Here is a 19515-nt window from a genome sequence, read left to right as displayed (position 1 = left end):
TTTCCTATGGCATTAAGTATGGATCCAATTTCAACTTTTTTCCAAATGGCTTTCCATTTGGCTCAGTACCATTTGTTAAAAAGTTCACTTTGCTCTCTGATTTGAGATCCTCACCCGTTCTCCACCCCTCAACAAGACGGAGGAGCATCTGGGCCGAAAGCACAGCAAACACAAAGACTAACCAAACAACTGAACGTCCTTCCATGCAAGGATGGGAACTAAAATATGTCTGTGAGAATAATGCCCAAAGAGTCAAGAGAGGAAATAAAGGCTGGAGAAGCCATACTGTGAGGGGGGAGGTCAAAAACAAACAAGGAAGCTGATGATGCTGGACAGAATGAAGCAGAGACACCAAGCAGCACACGAGACAGGAACAGAAGAGTCAGTCCCTGACATTGCTTCAGCCCTCGTCCCACTGCTTGAACTCTTCCAGCAGGAGCAACCCAGTAAACGAGCTCTGGAAACCCTGAGATGTGATCAGTGGGAAAAAATATGCAGCCACAACAAAGGAAGAATTCTCAGCAAGTCAAAAAGATTTATTACCATTCCAGGCTTCGTGTGAGCCCCGAACCTGAGGCTGGTCACAGGAGGACAGGATGATGAATAAACCCAGGCACCTGATATGAGTCCCCCTCTCATCATGGATCCCTGCTCCACTGAATGGCTGCTGGGGAGGCCACCTCTTCAGCTGCCTCCCTCACCCTGACAACACTCTGTGCCAGGGCAGGAGGCCCTGATTTCTCAGCTCTGCGGCCACCTCACTCCCCCAGCATCAGAGGAGCCTACCGGGTCAGGCACTGTGGATTCAGCCTCACAGAAGGAGAAACGGTGCTGGAGTTGTCTCAAGGTTAAAAGGACAAGGCATGTGTGTTCTTACATCCAAGGCCACAAACTGGCCTCCCATGAGCCAGATTTCCCTACTGACAAGTCTGTTTGGCCCCTTCTGCCTGTGCAGTGTTTTTTTAAAAAATAATTCACTGTCAGTATTTAAAAATGGATTTCATATAAAAGTCTGGATTTCTGGCCTCTTGAGAGGAAAAATGTTGAGAATATTTCATAATGCTGGGCCCACAGTCTCCTGTGGAATTCACTGGCAATTGTTGGACAGCAACTGCCCCTACAGACTGAAAGTACCCTTTCTAACTCAGCCTAGACTCCATATCCCTGATTAGGGCCCCAGCTCGAGATGGGGCAGCAGCTGCCTTAGATCAGTGCTGTTGTACAAAGGCAAGATATGCCTGGAAACAACATGCTTCTCGTGGCCCTCATCACTCACGGATGGCCCGCGCTTTGCCCTGAAAGCACCTGAATTTGCAGACTACCTGAAATACAGAGCATTCTCAGTTGTTCTCCCACATGCCCTGCCTCTGCCTCTCCAGGATACGCTATGCCCCACTGTTAACTGGGCAAGTCTAGAAAAAGAACACTAAGTTATACAAGTTAACAGAGGCATAGATTTAGATCAACTCCTTCAGACCCTTCCTTGTAAGAGGGAGTGGGAGTAAAATGAAAACTGTTAGTACTTTCATTCTGCTTTTAGGTCAGTGACACACATAAAAAATCAATGAGAAAAATCATAAAGGTACTTCAGGAGACCAAGATTAGGTCACTCTGAATGTGGGGGTCATAAAACATGTTAGCCTCCTTAGAAAATGAGTTAAGATTTTAGAGAGAAAGCCATATGAGGGTGAGGCTGAAAGTGCAACAGCCACCCCAGTAGGTGTCCTGGGCTGTCAAAAACCACCAGGCTCATCCTACCTTAGGTCAGGGCTGCTGGCCCACAGTTAAAACCTCTGTAGGTGGCATAAGGTGACTTTCAGCAGGGGAACATCATCATTGTGGAAGAGGGCTTGAGAAAGGACAGAGAGTAGAATCTGGCCTTAGCCAACGTAAGACAGAGGAAGAGGATGCCTTCCTCACACCCTCTTCATTCTGCAGTGGCAGGTGCCATCTTATTTGCCTTTAAGGGAGGCGGAGATATTGACACAAGCCAGCCGCTTCTCGTTGTTGCTCAGGATGGTCTGCAGGCGGTAGTTCCCCGTGCTGAGCCAGCTGGGCAACTCCAGGTCAGGCAGCATGAAGTCAGACTTGGGCAGTGAGTAGGCGCCCTGTGGGAAAGCCAATGGACTGCAGGTCAGTGGGAGCCTACAGACGGGACTCTCTCCTGGAGTGACCTCTAAGTTTGCAGCTTCGAACTGCCCCTCTTCCCACTCTCCTGAGAGTCATGTAGAGCATGGAATGTAATAGCAGAAGGGCACTGGAGGTCAGATCGAGCATCAAGTTTCCCATTTCACAGATGGATAAACCGAGGCCCCCAAAAGGTAAGTGATTCAGGAGAGATCAGGTCAGTTTACACCCACAGATGTCCAGGTCTGCAAGAGAATGTCTCCCAATGCCATGTTTCTACTCCAGTCACAGGGAAATGCTCTCCCCTCCCTGTACTTACTTCTTTGAAAGGACAGTGACAGGGAAGCCCATAGGTGTGCAGTGGTTCCGGGCAGGGTTCCTCAATGGGAATTAACATTTCAAGTATATTACAGAAGTTGTCATAGGTGCAGCTACCAATGTTGTCCACACATGGGATTTTGACCCAGAAGCCGGCTATGTGCTTCTCCACAGTTAATTCCACCTGGTAAGAGAGTTGCAGAAAATGTACAGTTCCAAGGCAGATGAACCAGTTGCTCTGCCTCTTTCAAAGGTCAGCATTTTCTTTTAACACAGAGTTTTTAATTGGATGGGATCTTGGCAATACTCTGATCCAGAAATGACAATATTGTGGAGCCTGCCCCAGTATTATCCTTTCCTGTGCCCACAGCAGACCATTAATAATCGAATGTGACTTTGTTTTCCCCCTGCACTGAACACACTGTCTTAGCATTCTTTAGGTATTTACTATCCATTGGTTGAAGGCAAAATGCACTTGTCATGTAACTGCTAATTGGCTAACTACGGCATTGCTTCTAGACTTCCCTTCCGAGCCCAGTCTTGGCTTCAGAACCTGTTCCTTCCTAGGACCTCAGGCAGCTACCACCAGCTGAATGGAGTTGCTTACCAAGATGAAACCTATTTGCTATTCCTGGATCCTATTTCCTCCATGCAGCCATAGAGGACAGAATTGAAAATAATAAGAATTTACAGGGAGATCACTTTAGGGGTTGGTATGAGGAAGATCTTAACAATCTTAGTGAGGTCACAAGGGATGGAACTACTTCAGGAAGAGGTGGGGTCCTAGACCCAGTTAAGGAAGCTGGAGGACTTCCTGCACCCAAAGAGAAGCTGGGCGAGGAGACCTCTGAGTGCTATACACCTCCACACGGCCATGATTCTGCTCCCCTTCTGGAGGCTGGGGCTGAGCAGTTGTGCCTGGCATGGGCTAAGCATTCACTAAGTATTAGCTGCCTAAGAACCAAATGAGTTGTCCCTTAGGGACCATGTTCTCGCATCCCCCCGGGGTATCAGAGAAAACTGTCGGCAAAGGGCAGAAGTCTGATTCTCTGTGGGTGTTAATGGCAGGAAATCACTTGCAGTTGTAACATCACAGCATTCTACGAATCCCAGCCTCCAGGCTCACTTCATCTAGTAGCTCCATTTCGAAGAGGCAAGTCCTGGACAGGCATTTATTCCCCTTGAGCCTGCAGGGCTCAGGCTGGCTCTGCAGGCTCTGAACTCAGCATTCCGACTACCCACATGTCAGGGCCCAGGTCCAGGACAGAGCAGTCCACGCCCCGTGTATCCTGAGTGGACAGACTCAAATGTGCCTCCTCCCACTCTGCTGCCCCACATATTACCCCCACCCCCAGTCACACACAGCCCCCTCCCAGCCCAGCTCTCTCCTCTCCTGCCAAGCCTGCTTCAATGAACCCTTTGCCTAGAAGAGCCAAGGGCTTGCAAGTGAATGCCACTTCAGCCACTTCCTAGTGTTGTGAGTGCTTAGTTGCTCAGTCGTGTCCGACTCTTTGCGACCCTATGGACTGTAGTCCACCAGGCTCCTCGGTCCATGGGATTCTCTGTCCATGGGATTCTCCAGGCAAGAATACTGGGGTAGGTTGCCATGCCCTCCTCCAGGGGATCTTCCCAACCCAGGGATCAAACCCAGGTCTTCCATATTGCAGGTGGATTCTTTACCATCTGAGCCACCAGGGAAGCCCTAGTATAGTACCCTTGGGGAATTTCTTCTGTCTCCATTCTCTCATCTCCAAAATGGGATCTTCATAGAGTGTCAGCCTCTCACAAGGTCCCAATGAGTGACACAATGCCTGTCAAATAGCACACTGCCTGAAATCCAAACATTCCTTCCTATGGGACTTCTCTTAGCCAGTGCCATTCCTGGTTTTGCCAACATCCCAATGAAAATGGTTAAGCCAGTTCTGCCCTGAACAAGAACACCCAGCTAAGGGGACCACCAGTGACCAAGTCCTGCCTGGGCTCCTCCAACAGGAGTGGAAGCCTGTGGGGCTGCATCTACCAGGTGCTAGGTGTCCCCCAGCCAGGACCAGCATAGCACAGGAAGTACTAGGTAGGGGCGCCTGGAACTTAAGCAATAGCCAAGCCTGCTACTGCTATTGGGGGATTACAAACCATGACTGATTTTCCAGTCCTTGCTCTCAGTCTGCCTGCTCATATGGCTCAGAAGAGAATGCAAGGAGAGTTCCCTGATGGTCCAGTGGTTAGGACTTGGTGCTTTCCAGCCATGCACCAGGTTCAGTCCCTGGTTGGGGAACTAAGATCTTGCAAGACACCCAGCGTGGCCAAAAAAAGTAAGCAAGGCTGAGTAACAAGGGAACCATCAATCCCTCTAGTCCAGGACTTCCTTAGCACCTCCACAGCTCAACCTAAATAAACCCCTGTATCACAGGACCTGGCAACACAGGACAGACAGAGGCATTGGCAGGTAATGGAATCAGGATCTCCGTACCCACCAGGGTGCTTGGGCAAGTCCCTTCCCCTCTCAGGCCTCTGCTCCTCCATTTTGACCATGGAATATTTGGAGGTCATGATCTTGAAGAGACCTACCAGATATGACATCCTAAGAGTAAAGTGTCTTGCAAGTTGAAAACAATGACTTTTCTCTTGGTGTCTTCTAGCTCAGGGATAGTAGCTGTAGGTAGAGAGGCACTGACTTGAAGGGGGGCCGTTTGATGAGACTGGGGAGAGGCACTTACACCTCAAACACAGGGCTCAGGCAGAGGCACTGCAGGTACAAGACTTCAGAGAGAGAAGAAAGCTAACCCATCAGGCCTAAACACCACGTGTCTGAAAGCCTGAAATAAGTACATGCCAAACATGGTGGCATTTACCACTCCTGAGGACGGGGAAACCAAGGTCCCAGACCCTGGAACTTCAGAGCTCAAAGAAGGGAGTTCTAAGTTATGCCAAACCCTGTGGAACACATCAAACGAAAAAGGCATTCCTGGACAGACTCCAGTCTTGCCCACGGCTCACAGAATCTGGGGCATCCGACTTCTAAAAACTGCAATCAGTCAGTTCAGTCGCTTAGCTGTGTCTGACTCTCTGCGACCCCATGGACTGCAGTGCGCCAGTTTTCCCTGTCCATCACCAACTCCTGGAGCTTACTCAAACTCATGTCCATCAAGTCAGTGATGCCATCCAACCATCTCATCCTCTGTCATCCCCTTCTCCTCCCACCTTCAATCTTCCCCAGCATCAGGGTCTTTTCTAGTGAGTCAGTTCGTCGCATCAGGTGGCCAAAGTATTGGAGTTTCAACTTCAACATCAGTCCTTTCAATGAATATTCAGGACTGATTTCTTGAGGATGGACTGGTTGGATCTCCTTGCAGGCCAAGGGACTCTCAAGAGTCTTCTCCAATACCACAGTTCAAAAGCATCAATTCTTCAGAGCTCAGCTTTCTTTATAGTCCAACTCTCACATCCATACATGATTACTGGAAAAACCAAAGCTTTGACTAGCAGTTGGCATCAAATTCATCCAGGTTCCAAATGGAACTTTTGACTGAAGAAATTTTACTTCAGCAAGGACAAGGAGGAAGTGTCTCTCCTACCACTGCAGAGCCTGAACCAGTCACTCTTCTTTGGGTCCCAGTAACAAGGAGGGAAGTCATTGACCTTAAAAGCCCTTCAGGCTTATGGTACTTGAGTCTGGGCAGCTCTACTAGGCAGGGTTTTTGCTGATAAAAGGAAAGTCCTGGGGTACTCCCCTGCTAAACTTCAAACACTAATTCTACTTCCCTGCCAGAAAGAGTTCAGGAACAGGAAACATTAGATAAGGACACCAGCCTTGACCTGGGGCAAGTTACATCCTTCTCTGAGCCTCAGTGTCCCTTATCTGTAAAAAGAGGCCTATCACCTTTTCTCCAACAAAAGTACTGAGAAGCTTTCATTTAATAAGGAGTATGCATATACCCTTTATCGAGCCCATCTTTGCATGAAATGTTCCCTTGGTATCTCTAATTTTCTTGAAGAGATCTCTAGTCTTTTCCCATTCTGTTCTTTTCCTCTATTTCTTTGCATTATCGCTGAAGAAGGCTTTCTTATCTCTTCTTGCTATTCTTTGGAACTCTGCATTCAGATGCTTATATCTTTCCTTTTCTCCTTTGCTTTTCACCTCTCTTCTTTTCACAGCTATTTGTAAGGCCTCCTCAGACAGCCATTTTGCTTTTTTGCATTTCTTTTCCATGGGGATGCTCTTGATCCCTGTCTCCTGTACAATGTCACGAACCTCATTCCATAGTTCATCAGGCACTCTATCTACCAGATCTAATCCCTTAAATCTATTTCTCACTTCCACTGTATAATCATAAGGGATTTGATTTAGGTCATTCCTGAATGGTCTAGCAGTTTTCCCTACTTTCTTCAATGTAAGTCTGAATTTGGCAATAAGGAGTTCATGATCTGAGCCACAGTCAGCTCCTGATCTTGTTTTTGTTGACTGTATAGAGCTTCTCCATCTTTGGCTGCATAGAATATAATCAATCTGATTTCGGTGTTGACCATCTGGTGATGTCCATGCGTAGAGTCTTCTCTTGTATTTTTGGAAGAGGGTGTTTGCTATGACCAGTGCATTTTCTTGGCAAAACTCTATTAGTCTTTGCCCTGCTTCATTCCGCATTCCAAGGCCAAATTTGCCTGTTACTCCGGGTGTTTCTTGACTTCCTACTTTTGCATTCCAGTCCCCTATAATGAAAAGGACATCTTTTTTGGGTATTAGTTCTAAAAGGTCTTGTAGGTTTTCATAAAACCATTCAACTTCAGCTTCTTCAGCGTTACTGGTTGGGGCATAGACTTGGATAACTGTGATATTGAATGGTTTGCCTTGGAGACGAACAGAGATCATTCTGTCGTTTTTCAGACTGCATCCAAGTACTGCATTTAGGACTCTTCTACTTTGGGGGGCTCCAAAATCACTGCAGATGATGACTGCAGCCATGAAATTAAAAGACGCTTACTCCTTGGAAGAAAAGTTATGACCAACTTAGATAGTATATTCAAAAGCAGAGACATTACTTTGCCGACTAAGGTCCGTCTAGTCAAGGCTATGGTTTTTCCTGTGGTCATGTATGGATGTGAGAGTTGGACTGTGAAGAAGGCTGAGCGCCGAAGAATTGATGCTTTTGAACTGTGGTGTTGGAGAAGACTCTTGAGAGTCCCTTGGACTGCAAAGAGATCCAACCAGTCCATTCTGAAGGAGATCAGCCCTGGGATTTCTTTAGAAGGAATGATGCTAAAGCTGAAACTCCAGTACTTTGGCCACCTCATGAGAAGAGTTGACTCATTGGAAAAGACTCTGATGCTGGGAGGGATTGGGGGCAGGAGGAGAAGGCGATGACCGAGGATGAGATGGCTGGATGGCATCACGGACTTGATGGACGTGAGTCTGAGTGAGCTCCGGGAGATGGTGATGAACAGGGAGGCCTGGCATGCTGCGATTCATGGGGTCGCAAAGAGTTGGACATGACTGAGCGACTGAACTGAACTGAACTGATGCATATACCCTATGCAAAGATAAAGGAACCAAATCAGAAGCATATACATTATATAAGAGAAACGTAGGAGGAAGGGAAAGGACAGTGGGAATCTGAGTCCAATTTTTTAAAGTTCAATGGCCCAAATTTATGACTGGTAATAAAGTACAGACTTACCATGGCTCAACTTAAAGTTTTTTGACTTTACAATGTGCAGAAGCAATACACATTCAGTAGGAACTGTACTTCCCGTTTTGGAATTTGATCATTTTCAGGGCTAGCAATATATAGTACTATTTTCTCTTCTTGTGATGCTCAGTAGTGGCAGGAAGTCACAGCTCCCAGTCAGCCATGTGATCATAAAAGCTGATGTATTTAAACCATTCTGCACCTAGACAACCATTCTGGCTTTCGTTTCAGTACAGTATTCAATAAATTATATGAGATATGCCATCAGTTCAGTTCAGTTCAGCTGCTCAGTCATGTCTGACTCTTGACCCCATGGACTGCAGCATACCAGGCCTCCCTGCCCATCACCAACTCTCATTGTTTACCCAAACTCATGTCCATTGAGTTGGTGAATGAGATATGCAATATGATATCATAAAATAGACTTGGTATTAGATGACTTTGCCTAACCATAGGCTAATATGCATGTTCCAAGAATGGCTAAGGTAGGTGAAGCTAAGCTCTGATGTTACATAGTTGGGTGTATTAAATGCATTTTTGACTTATGATATTCTCAACTTATTATAGGTTTATTATACTGATTATATTCTTTGTAGCCGAAGATGGAGAAGCTCTATTCAGTTTGGTTCAGTTCAGTCCCTCAGTCGTGTCCGACTCTTTGAGACCCCATGAATTGCAGCACGCCAGGCCTCCCTGGCCATCACCAACTCCCAGAGTTCACTCAGACTCACGTCCATCGAGTCAGTGATGCCATCCAGCCATCTCATCCTCGGTCGTCCCCTTCTCCTCCTGCCCCCAATCCCTCCCAGCATCAGAGTCTTTTCCAATGAGTCAACTCTTCGCATGAGGTGGCCAAAGTACTGGAGTTTCAGCTTTAGCATCAGTCCTTCCAATGAACACCCAGGACTGATCTCCTTTAGGATGGACTGGTTGGACCTCCTTGCAGTCCAAGGGACTCTCAAGAGTCTTCTCCAACACCACAGTTCAAAAGCATCAATTCTTTGGCGCTCAGCTTTCTTCACAGTCCAACTCTCACATCCATACATGACCACTGGACTGCTCTATTACAGTCAGCAAAAACAAGACCAGGAACTGACTGTGGCTCAGACCATGAACTCCTTATTACAAAATTCAGACTTAAATTGAAAAACATAGAGAAAATCACTAGGCCCATTAAATCCCTTATGATTATACAGTGGAAGTGACAAATAGATTCAAGGGATTAGATTTAACAGAGTGCCTGAAGAACTATGGATGGAGGTTAGCAACATTGTACAGGAGGCAGTAATCAAAACCATCCTCAAAAAAAAAAAGAAATGAAAAAAGCAAAATGGTTGTCTGAGGAGGCCTTACACATAGCTGAGAAAAGAAGAGAAGTGAAAGGCAAAGGAGAAAGGAAATATGTATCCATCTGATTGCAGAGTTCCAATGAAGAGCAAAGAGAGATAAGAAAGCCTTCCTCCGTGATCAGTGCAAAGAAACAGGAAAAAAATTGAATGGGAAAGACTAGAAATCTCTTCAAGAAAATTAGAGATGCCAAGGGACCATTTCATGCAAAGATAGGCACGATAAACAACAGAAATGGAATGGACCTAACAAAACCAGAAGATATTCAGAAGAGGTGGCAAGAATACAAAGAACTATACAAAAAAGATTTTATTGACCCAGATAACCACGATGGCACAGGACTAGAAAAAGTCAGTTTTCATTCCAGTCCCAAAGAAAGGCAATGCCAAAGAATGTTGAAACTATCGCACAATTGCATTCCTCTCATACGCTAGCAAAGTAATGCTCAAAATTCTCCAAGCCAGGCTTCAACAGTATGTGAACTATGAAATTCCAGATGTTCAAGCTGGATTTAGAAAAGCCAGAGGAACCAGAGATCAAATTGCCAACACACATCAGATCTTTGAAAAAGCAAGAGAGTTTCAGAAAAACATCTATTTCTGCTTTATTGACTACGCCAAAACCTTTGACTGTGTGGATCACAATAAACTGTGGAAAATTCTTAACAAGATGGGAATACCAGACCACCTGACCTGCCTCTTGAGAAATCTGTATGCAGGTCAGGAAGCAACAGTTAGAACTGGACATGGAACAACAGACTGGTTCCAAATAGGAAAAGGAGTACATCAAGGCTGTATATTGTCACCCTCCTTATTTAACTTATATGCAGAGTACATCATGAGAAACGCTGGGCTGGAAGAAGCACAAGCTGGAATCAAGATTGCTGAGAGAAATATCAATAACCTCAGATATGCAGATGACACCACACTTATGGCAGAAAGTGAAGAAGAACTCAAGAACCTCTTGATGAAAGTGAAAGAGGAGAGTGAAAAAGTTGGCTTAAAGCTCACCATTCAGAAAACGAAGATCATTGCATCCGGTCCCATCGATTCATGGCAAATAGATGGGGAAGCAATGGAAACAGTGACAGATTTTATTTTCTTGGGCTCCAAAATCACTGCAGATGGTGACTGCAGCCATGAAATTAAAAGACGCTTACTCCTTGGAAGTAAGGAGCCACTGGGACATCCCTGGTGGCTCAGACGTTAAGGAGTCTACCTATAACACAGGAGACCCCAGTTCAATCCCTGGGTCAGGAAGATCCTCTGCAGAAGGAAATGGCAACCCACTCCAGTATTCTTGACTGGAAAATCCAATGGATGGAGGAGCCTGGCAGGCTACCGTCCATGGGGGTCGCAAAGAGTCGGACATGACAGTGGCTTCACTTCACTTCACTCCTTGGAAGAAAAGTTATGACCAACCTAGACAGCATATTAAAAAGCAGAGACATTAGTTTGCCAACAAAGGTCTGTCTAGTCAAGGCTATGGTTTTTCCAGTAATCATGCATGGATGTGAGATTTGGACTATAAAGAAAGCTGAAGAATTGATGCTTTTGAACAGTGGTGTTGGAGAAGATTCTTGAGAGTCCCTTAGACTGCAAAGAGATCCAACCAGTCCATCCTAAAGGAAATCAGTCCTGAATATTCATTGGAAGGACTGATGCTGAAGTTGAAACTCCAATATTTTGATCACCTGATGCAAAGTACGGACTCACTAGAAAAGACCCTGATGCTGGGAAAGATTGAAGACAGGAGGAGAAGGGGACAACAGAGGATGAGATGGTTGGATGGCATCACTGACTCAATGGACATGAGTTTGGGTAAACTCCAGGAGTTGGTGATGGACAGGGAGGCCTGGCCTGCTGCAGTCCATGCAGTTGCAAAGAGTCAGACTCGACTGAATGACTAAACTGAACTGACTGAATGTGTACTGAGCTGGTCATGTGTGCCAGGCCCTGTGCAAAGCACTCTCCATGTTACTAATTCAATAATAGCTCAGAAACATATGAGGTAGGGGCTGTGATTAACCAAGTCAAAGGACAGTTTCATGGACACAGATTCCAAATCAGACAACTTTTTAAAGAGTCCAGTGGAAACTGGTGCCAGAATAGATCTGCACCAGGACAGGCTGAAGGCATATAAGCATATGGTATAAAGGTAGCAATGAGGAAAGGACTATGACATATATAATTGCCATGGATACACAGAAAGTCTCTGTTGTTTTGTATGAAAACAAATATCCACCCCCAAAACAGACAGCAGGCATGAATGAACTAGTTACTCTGAAACAAAAATACAAAAGGCAAACTTATGAAAGGTCATTTAAACAAATCTATGTTGTTTTTGCTGCTCTGGGATTCCAGGATTCCAAAAGTATTAAGTTCCCTGAGTGTACATGCCTCAGGGCTCTGCCCTTGGCCCACAGCACCTTCCTTCCAGTGCCTCCCTGACCCTGGGCTCACCTTCAGAGGATCGCTGAGGACAGCACTGGTCTTGGCCTCAGCAGTGATGGTCAAGTTCCCCGGAATGGCAATGGGGTCAGGTTCCAGAGTCAGGCTGTTGATCACTGCAGGGTCCTTCCCTGCATCGCAGTTATCCCAGGAAAAGCTACCCAGCTGGGAGAGCCAAGGACATATAGCAGCAAGGAAAGAAAAGAGTTGACAAAAGGTTAGAAGAATTAACAGAGCAGTTACTAACGATGTGCCCATGGATGAGGTACCCGCTGGCTCTGAGCTTCGTCTGCAACTCCACATCTGTAAACCTAGGATAACTCTGGTCCTACCCATTTTGTAGGCAGGACTCTACTAAAAGACTTAAAAGACAATCTCCCAAATGTGTGCCATGAACTATAGAGGACAATATCACAGACCCTGAACTTCAGAATAGGTGACTAGCCATATCCAGCTTCTCTGATCCCTCACCTCCCTGCTCCACCCACCTCTCCTGCTAGTCTTGGCATCTTCTCAGAGGGGAGTTTTTGGAGGATTCACCTTTACAGCCCATGCCCAGAACCTGATTCACGTCACACCTCGGGCCCAGTCCAGGACCAGGAACAATAAGGAATACAAAACAATGGGGAACATAACAGCATGAAACACCGCACCCTCAAGGAGGGACAGTTAAGTCAGGGAGGGACTAGGACACACATGAAAAGATACCCTGGGGGCCACTTGATGAACAATCCCCAGTGAACAAACTTCCCAATCCTAACCAGTGCATTTTCACTCCCATCTCACTGCTCATGCCCTGCCTGGTCCCACACCCCAAGTCATCCCCCTCCCGTCTGCTGAGCCATATCCTCCTCCTCCTCCTCCATATCCCCCAAGAGGTCTCCTGATTCCTGACTCCACCATCATGTCTAACTACAAATGACCACTGACTCCCCACTCCCATGGAACCTTGTCTATGACCACACTCCCCACATCCTGCAGGCTCTGCCTGCCCACTCGCACTTTTCCCAGCTCCCTGAAGGCCATCTACGAGAGACTTTCAGTATTTCCCCCATGCACATCCCATCTGAAGGCCATCTACGAGAGACTTTCAGTAGTTCCCCCAGGCACATCCCATCTTAGAAGGAAAACCTGCCAATCCCCACATCCCCAAGTCAACCTCCATCATCAACACAGCCACAGGTAGGTGGACCAGAAGACAATACCTAACATAGACTAGGCTGACAGATTCTCTCTGCCTCCAATTTGGGAAGTGAGACAGAGGCAAAATCACTCAGAGAGATTTTGGGCTTTGAGCGGTCATGGGGTCAAAAACTTTAAGATGGAGCCAGCACACAGACTCGTGACCAAGTCAAAGGGTCAAGAACTAAGGGCTCTGCTGGTCTGTAGAAAAGAGAGCAGATAGTGTCACCCCTTCCCCTGCCTCCTATCTAAATAGGAAGTGCAGGAGAGTGGCCAAGAACATGTTTCTAGAGTGAGACATGTGGTACATCAAGGCTTTAGTCAGTAGACATGGCTTGAAACCCTAGCTTGACCACCATATCATGTGATTCTGTAGGCCAGTTTCCCCTTTGGAGCCGCAGTTTCCTCATCTTTTAAGTGGAGTCATTTCTGCTTTCCTCTCAGACCTGTGACAGTGCTGCGAGGGTGACAGCATGTAACACATAAAGCTCATAACCCAGTGCCAGACACAAAGCATGAGCTGGCCCCCTAAATGATAGCCATTAGACATCCCAGCCCCTGCTTCCTGCCATTAGTTCCATGAGATTCCTTGTATACCTGAAATAAACTTCCCTTTACCTGAGCTTCTTGGAATGGGCTTCAGTTCCTTGGAATGAAGCATCAGACCATGACTAAGAAAGGCCTGATTCATCCCTGTGTTCCCCACAGCCCCTTAGGGTAGGTAGTAACAAATGTTTCCTTCAGTGTTCATTCCACAGATATTTATGGAGCAATGATCACAGACCCAGGGCCAAGTGCTATTCATACAGGTAAACAATTAGAGATGTGCCTGCCCTGCAGTGAGGAGCTTACAGTCTAATGTAAATAAATATTACCCACTGTGATCTCTGGGTGCCATAAATGAAACAAACAGAGGGTCATGTTAAAAGTAACAAAGGACTCACTTAAATAGGGTGCTGAGAAGGGATAATCCTGCAAGATGAGGAGCCAGCCATGCATGTACTGAAAGAAGATTCAGGCAGAGGGAACATGAGCAAAGGAACATGCGCCCTGCGTTGGGAAGACACTCAACTGCTCTGGGCCCTACAAGGCCAGTGGGCTAGATATAATGGACAAGGCACCTAGATAAGGGTAGAGTGGTGGCAGGGTTGTTTAATAAATGCAAGACCTCATAGGTCATCATCAGGAGGTGGATTTCCTATAAATGCAATGGAATGCCATTGCAGGAGAGTGCCCTGCTCTGGTTTATGGTTGAGAATGGATTGCAGAGGGTCTTGTTTGGTAAGGGGAGACCAGTTAGGAGGCCAATATCAAATGAAAGAGTGCCTGGGACTAAGAGTTGGCCCGGAGGGTGGGTAGGCGGACTGGCCATTTTCTGGAGCCGCTTTCACAGATGCCAAGGCAGCCTGATTCATCGTGAGGATTGATTCCAGGTTGAAGTGTCCAAAGTGTCCTGCTTCTCCTTACCCCAGTCCCTGGGGAGACTTAACAAAGTGATTTCTCAATGACTGACTAGAGGCTTCTGTCATAATGAATTCTGCAGTCAAGTCCAGGCTCATCAGGAAAAGGAAGTATGATGCCTTAGCAGTGCCCACTAAGGGCAGACCTGGCACCAGATATCTGTCATCCCAGCCCAGCTAACATAAGGGACGAAGCAGCATAGGAAGAGGGCAAAGGTACAGCTGTGGATGCAGATATATGGATGCAAGTCACAGACCTGGATTAAAACCACACTGTAGCCACTCTTACTAGCTGAGAACAGGGGTCAGGTGACCCTTCTTGAGGCTCTATTTTTCCATCTAATAAGTGGGCATAATTACATCTTCTCACAGGGTTACTACGGTAAGACATTTGTAAACAGAAAGAATACAAATTCTCAAGGTCCCAACTCCTCAACACTGTCACAGCCGTGAAAACACACAACTGAGAAACTGTCACAGACCAGAGGAGGCTGGAGCAACTGGACAACACATGCAATATGGTGCCCCAGACTAGATCCTAGGACCGAAAGAGGACATCAGTGGGAAAACTGGGAAATCCAAATGTAAGTCTAAGAGTTGAGCTAGTGGTAACGTACCTCTGTTGGCTTCTCAGTCTTGACAAACGTACCATGGTAATGCTTGTGTGAAAGTGAAGCTGCTCAGTCGTGTCTGACTCTTTTCGACCCCATGGACTGTAGCCCGCCAGGCTTCTCCATCCATGGGATTTTCCAGGCAGTGGTACTGGAGTGGGTTGCCATTTCCTTCTCCAGGGATCTTCCCAACCCAGGGATTGAACCCAGGTCTCCCGCATTGTAGGCAGACGCTTTACCATCTGAGCCACCAGGGAAGTCCATTACATGTGTACGTGTGTGCTAAATTGCTTCAGTTGTGTCCGACTCTACGACCCCATGGACTGTCGCCTGCTGGGCTCCTCTGTCCATGGGATTCTCCAGGCAAGAATACTGGAATGGGTTGCCATGCCCTCCTCCAGGGGACCTTCCTGACCCAGGGATCAAACCTGTGTCTCCTGCATTGACAGGTGGTTTCTTTACCACTGAGCCACTGCAGAAGCCCCACCGTGGTAAAAAGATGTTAGCAAGGGAAACCAAGTGAGGGGTATGTGGGAATTCTATACTTCCTTTGCAACTTTTCTCCAAGTCTATAATTATTCCCCTAAAATAAGCTTATTAGGGGAAAAAAGCACATGGTTCAACACACAGCACATAGTATGTGCATAGTAAATGATATCAGACAGTATCAGAGAGTCTATTAAGCACCTATTGTATGCCCAATCTGGCTCAAGACATTCTCCCCTGTTATCTAAGGCTCACCACAGCCTAGGGCCATGAGACCCACTTAATGCTAGAAGAGGAACTGGAACTCAGTCTGGTTTCCTGATACTCACTGCTCACTGTCACCCCAAGACTTCCTGTGGCCCAGGGTCTCAGGGTCAGGGTTCCAAATCACATGAGCCCGGAGAAAACCCAGATGATAGAAGATAAGCATGGAAAGAAGTACCCATTACTGTGGAATCTCAGATAAGCACCATCCTCCCTGGGGCTGGGTAAGATGGGTTAACTCCCTGAGGTCTCATGGCCTCTCCAAAACTGCCAACCTAAGACACTCTGGTCTGGGGTGGCATCCACAGCCAAGATATGCAGGAGAGCGGGGACACAGGGAGAGTTCCAGCCTTAGCTAGACTCCACCCCATAGTGGCCAGTTCTGGAGCCCAGAGAAACATCCGCAACCTACACTCAGGGACTGACTGTGAATTCTCTGGGACAGTAAAGACAGAGCTCTTGGCTCCTCCGTTCAACTGGCAAAATAGACTCTTTGCCCTCAGGGAGAGTGAGACTGAGCACACTGGCTTCTATCACTTTCTGAGTTTAAGATTTAAGAGCTTTTCCATCCAGGGAAGCATTTCCCTTCATCCACAACCACTGAGAAAGGCAGGCTGGTGTTATCAAGCCCATTTTACAGAAGAGGAGACCAAAGCTTAAGGAGCCCAAATGCCACGCCCATGGATTAGAGACAGAGGAGGGATCAGAAGCCAAGTCTCCTAGTCCTATTCCTCTTTCCCCTATACCGCCCTATTCCAGGCTCTGACAAACATTTCCAAGCTGGTTGGAGGGAGGGTACCTAGGCTGGGCCTCTCTCTTTGCTGCCAAAGATATCAAGTGTCTGACCCCTAGCTGTGCAGCAGAAGCCGTGGAGTTAGGCTTCTCTACTTCCCAGAATGACAGAACTTCCCTTTCCCAAGGATCTCGGGCATAGTGACTGAGACGACAAGGGGGAAATTTGTAGGTTGGACCCTCTCCATGACTCAAGCCCAAGAGCAGGGCTGCAGCTTTGTTGCCAGAGGAGCAAGTCTGGACCTTCTGGCCTGAAGAGCCTCTCAGAACCACCCACCCACCAGAACAGTCAGCGCCTCGGAGAAGTACAGAGGGGAGCAGTTGGGTGCCAGGCCTTCTCATGGGGTAAAAGAGGGGACATGTAAATGGGACTAAGTCTCTGGGCCTGGGAGTAGAGAATTGGTCTTGCAATTCTACAAAACTTTACTCAGACATTTGGAAAGAGGACAGGAGAGTACAGAAGAGAGTGAGATAAATCCTTCCAAAACAGTCTGGAGCAGAGCAAGGCCTTACAGTCCACCCTCTGTCCAGACAGGGAAACCGAAACCCAACTGAAACGCGGAGAGAGAAAAGGACCCACTCAGAGTCCCACGATTAGTGACTTTGGGAAGTTCTACTGCAAAAAAGTAATTCTAGAGACCGGAAAGGGCACCTCCTTATCCCACCCTAAGCCGCACAGCCCGAGCTCGGCAGGGATGCTGGTAGCAGCCTCCTAAAGGAGAGAGCACTCACCCGGTTCTGGAGAATGCGTGCAGGAAGCGCTGGGCCGGCAAGAAGCAAGCCCAGGGAGATCAGGAAGGGAGCCTGCAACAGGGGGCTCATCGTAAAGGGTGGGTCCTCGCCTGGTTAACTGCAGGTTCGTGGAGGCGATGACTCTGTTAAATACCTGCCCGTATTGGTTATGCAAAGCTGTGCATTGCTATACAAAGCTGAATGAGGCCACTTCCCAATGTGCCCCGCCCCCTCCGGATCTGAGATTTCGGGGCCGGGGATTGGACAGAGCTCTCCCGGCCCCGCCCCCTAGAGGTTCCTCGTTTAGACCCTCGCTTCACGCGTGGGCGTCAGGCCTCGCCTTCAGAGGATGAAGGCGGTGCCTAAGAGGATGAAGGCGGTGCCTGAAGAGGAAAGGAGAGGAAAGGGGCGGGGCAGGGCGGGGCGGGGGCGGGGAATGAGTGAGCGATCGCGGGGGGAACTCGAGGGAGGGGCGAAACTTGACTGGGATGGGCCAGAGTGCGAGGGAGGGGCGGGGTTGTTGCTTCTGAACTCACCGCTGTTACCTTCACTGCTGGAAGCACCATCATATTTTCACATCCAAGTCTTTCTTGACAAAAATGTCTTGCTCCCTATCTATACTACGCTTCCCCATAGCAGCGTTACAAATCACTGTCTTTTTAATAATTATTATAATGATAACTAACAATTAAGTGGTTTAATGCATACCAAGCATTGTAAAATAGGGACTCTATTTTTTTGCTCCATTTTACCACTGAAGAAACATACACGATAAGGTGAGCTTTGCCAAGGTCACATGACTAAGAACTGATAGAGCAAGGATTCTACTTATATATATCTCATCAGCCAAGATTTCCTTAAGCTATTACACTTTGTAGTTCAGGTTAGATTTTTTTAAAAAGCAGTAGATATACTATTCCTGCCAAATTACTACTAGATTGTAAACCCCACAAGGGGTAAAACCGTGGCTTATGGTCATTAGTATTGTGTACCCGGTGCCTGACACATAATAGGCAATCAGTCTTTATTGAATAAATGAACGCATGAATAGAATTTAAAACAACCTAATCATCTTTTAAAAGAAATATTTTATTTTGGAATTAATTTTACGTTACAGAAAAGTTGCCAAAATAGCACAAAACTCTCTCCTAGTTTTCCACATTGTTAACGCTAAGATATAAGGGTATTTTTTATAAAAACTAAGAACTCGCATTGATGTATTAACTAAGCTCCAGATTTCACCTAATCTTCTAATACGTTTTTGTGATTGCACACTTTCCTCCCATTCTGATAACCCCTTCCCTCTCTCATCTAGCACAACCTCTTCATTATACACAAGTGCAATTTCAGGCCCCCTGAGTGAGAGGCCTTGTCTAATGTCACATGCATGCATTCTAAGTCACGTCAGTTCCATCCGACTTTTTGCGACACTGTGGACTGTATGTAGCCTGCCAGGCTCCTCTGTCCCTGGGATTTTCCAGGCAAGAATACTGGAGTGGGTTGCCATGCCAAGGTATGCTATGTCATGCCATGCCTCCTCTAGGGGATATTCCCAACCCAAGGATCAAACCCGAGTCTCCTGTAACTCCTGCATCGCAGGCAGATTCCTAACCACTGAACCACTGGGGAAGTTCCCAATGTCAAACAAAACTAGAACACACTTCTCCTGAAGCTGTTCTCAAAGAGGTCTAAGAGGTGTCCTTGGGACTGTGCTCCTTGGTGGACGTGTAGGTGGTGGATGACCTGGAGCCTCACTGGGAAGCCAGAAGGGGGCTGTACAACTCTCTTCCAGCAGTGTTCCTGCTTCTTCTTTGCACCTGTCAAGGCCCCACTACTCTATTATCCACTTGTATGGTCAGGCCCCATACGATGGCTCCTCTCTTGCTTCTGTATATCCCCTGCCCAATCTGGCCCTGCCTCACCCTTATATTATCTGCATGATTATCTCCCCTTCTTAAAGTGAAAGTTATTTTATTTTAAGAGTTTTTAATTTTCTTTTGGAGTAAAGTTGATTAACAATATTATGATAGCTTCAGGAGTAAAGCAGAGTGATTCAGTTATA

General features: G+C 46.9%; 1 protein-coding gene across 1 annotated transcript; it reads right to left on the bottom strand.

Moving 5' to 3' along the window:
• Positions 1-515: 515 nt before the first annotated feature.
• GM2A (ganglioside GM2 activator) lies at positions 516-17844 on the bottom strand. Its single transcript, XM_069589971.1, has 4 exons — positions 17454-17844; positions 11939-12091; positions 2447-2629; positions 516-2108 (listed from the first exon to the last, which is right to left on the bottom strand). The coding sequence occupies exons 1-4, from the start codon at positions 17541-17543 to the stop codon at positions 1953-1955; spliced, it is 582 nt and encodes a 193-aa protein (XP_069446072.1). The 5' UTR covers positions 17544-17844; the 3' UTR covers positions 516-1952.
• Between the last annotated feature and the right edge of the window lie 1671 nt (positions 17845-19515).

Source organism: Ovis canadensis, chromosome 5, assembly GCF_042477335.2.
Source record: "Ovis canadensis isolate MfBH-ARS-UI-01 breed Bighorn chromosome 5, ARS-UI_OviCan_v2, whole genome shotgun sequence".
NCBI classification, from domain to species: Eukaryota; Metazoa; Chordata; class Mammalia; order Artiodactyla; family Bovidae; genus Ovis; species Ovis canadensis.
This window is presented reverse-complemented; position numbering and strand designations above follow the sequence as displayed.

Excerpts from the sequence above, each read along its gene's own strand:
- GM2A (XM_069589971.1), bottom strand. The coding sequence starts at position 17,543 with ATGAGCCCCCTGTTGCAGGCTCCCTTCCTGATCTCCCTGGGCTTGCTT. Across the intron at positions 12,092-17,453 it reads CACGCATTCTCCAGAACCGG|CTGGGTAGCTTTTCCTGGGA; the intron begins GTGAGTGCTCTC and ends TGGCTCTCCCAG. Across the intron at positions 2,630-11,938 it reads TCCTCAGCGATCCTCTGAAG|GTGGAATTAACTGTGGAGAA; the intron begins GTGAGCCCAGGG and ends CTCTCTTACCAG.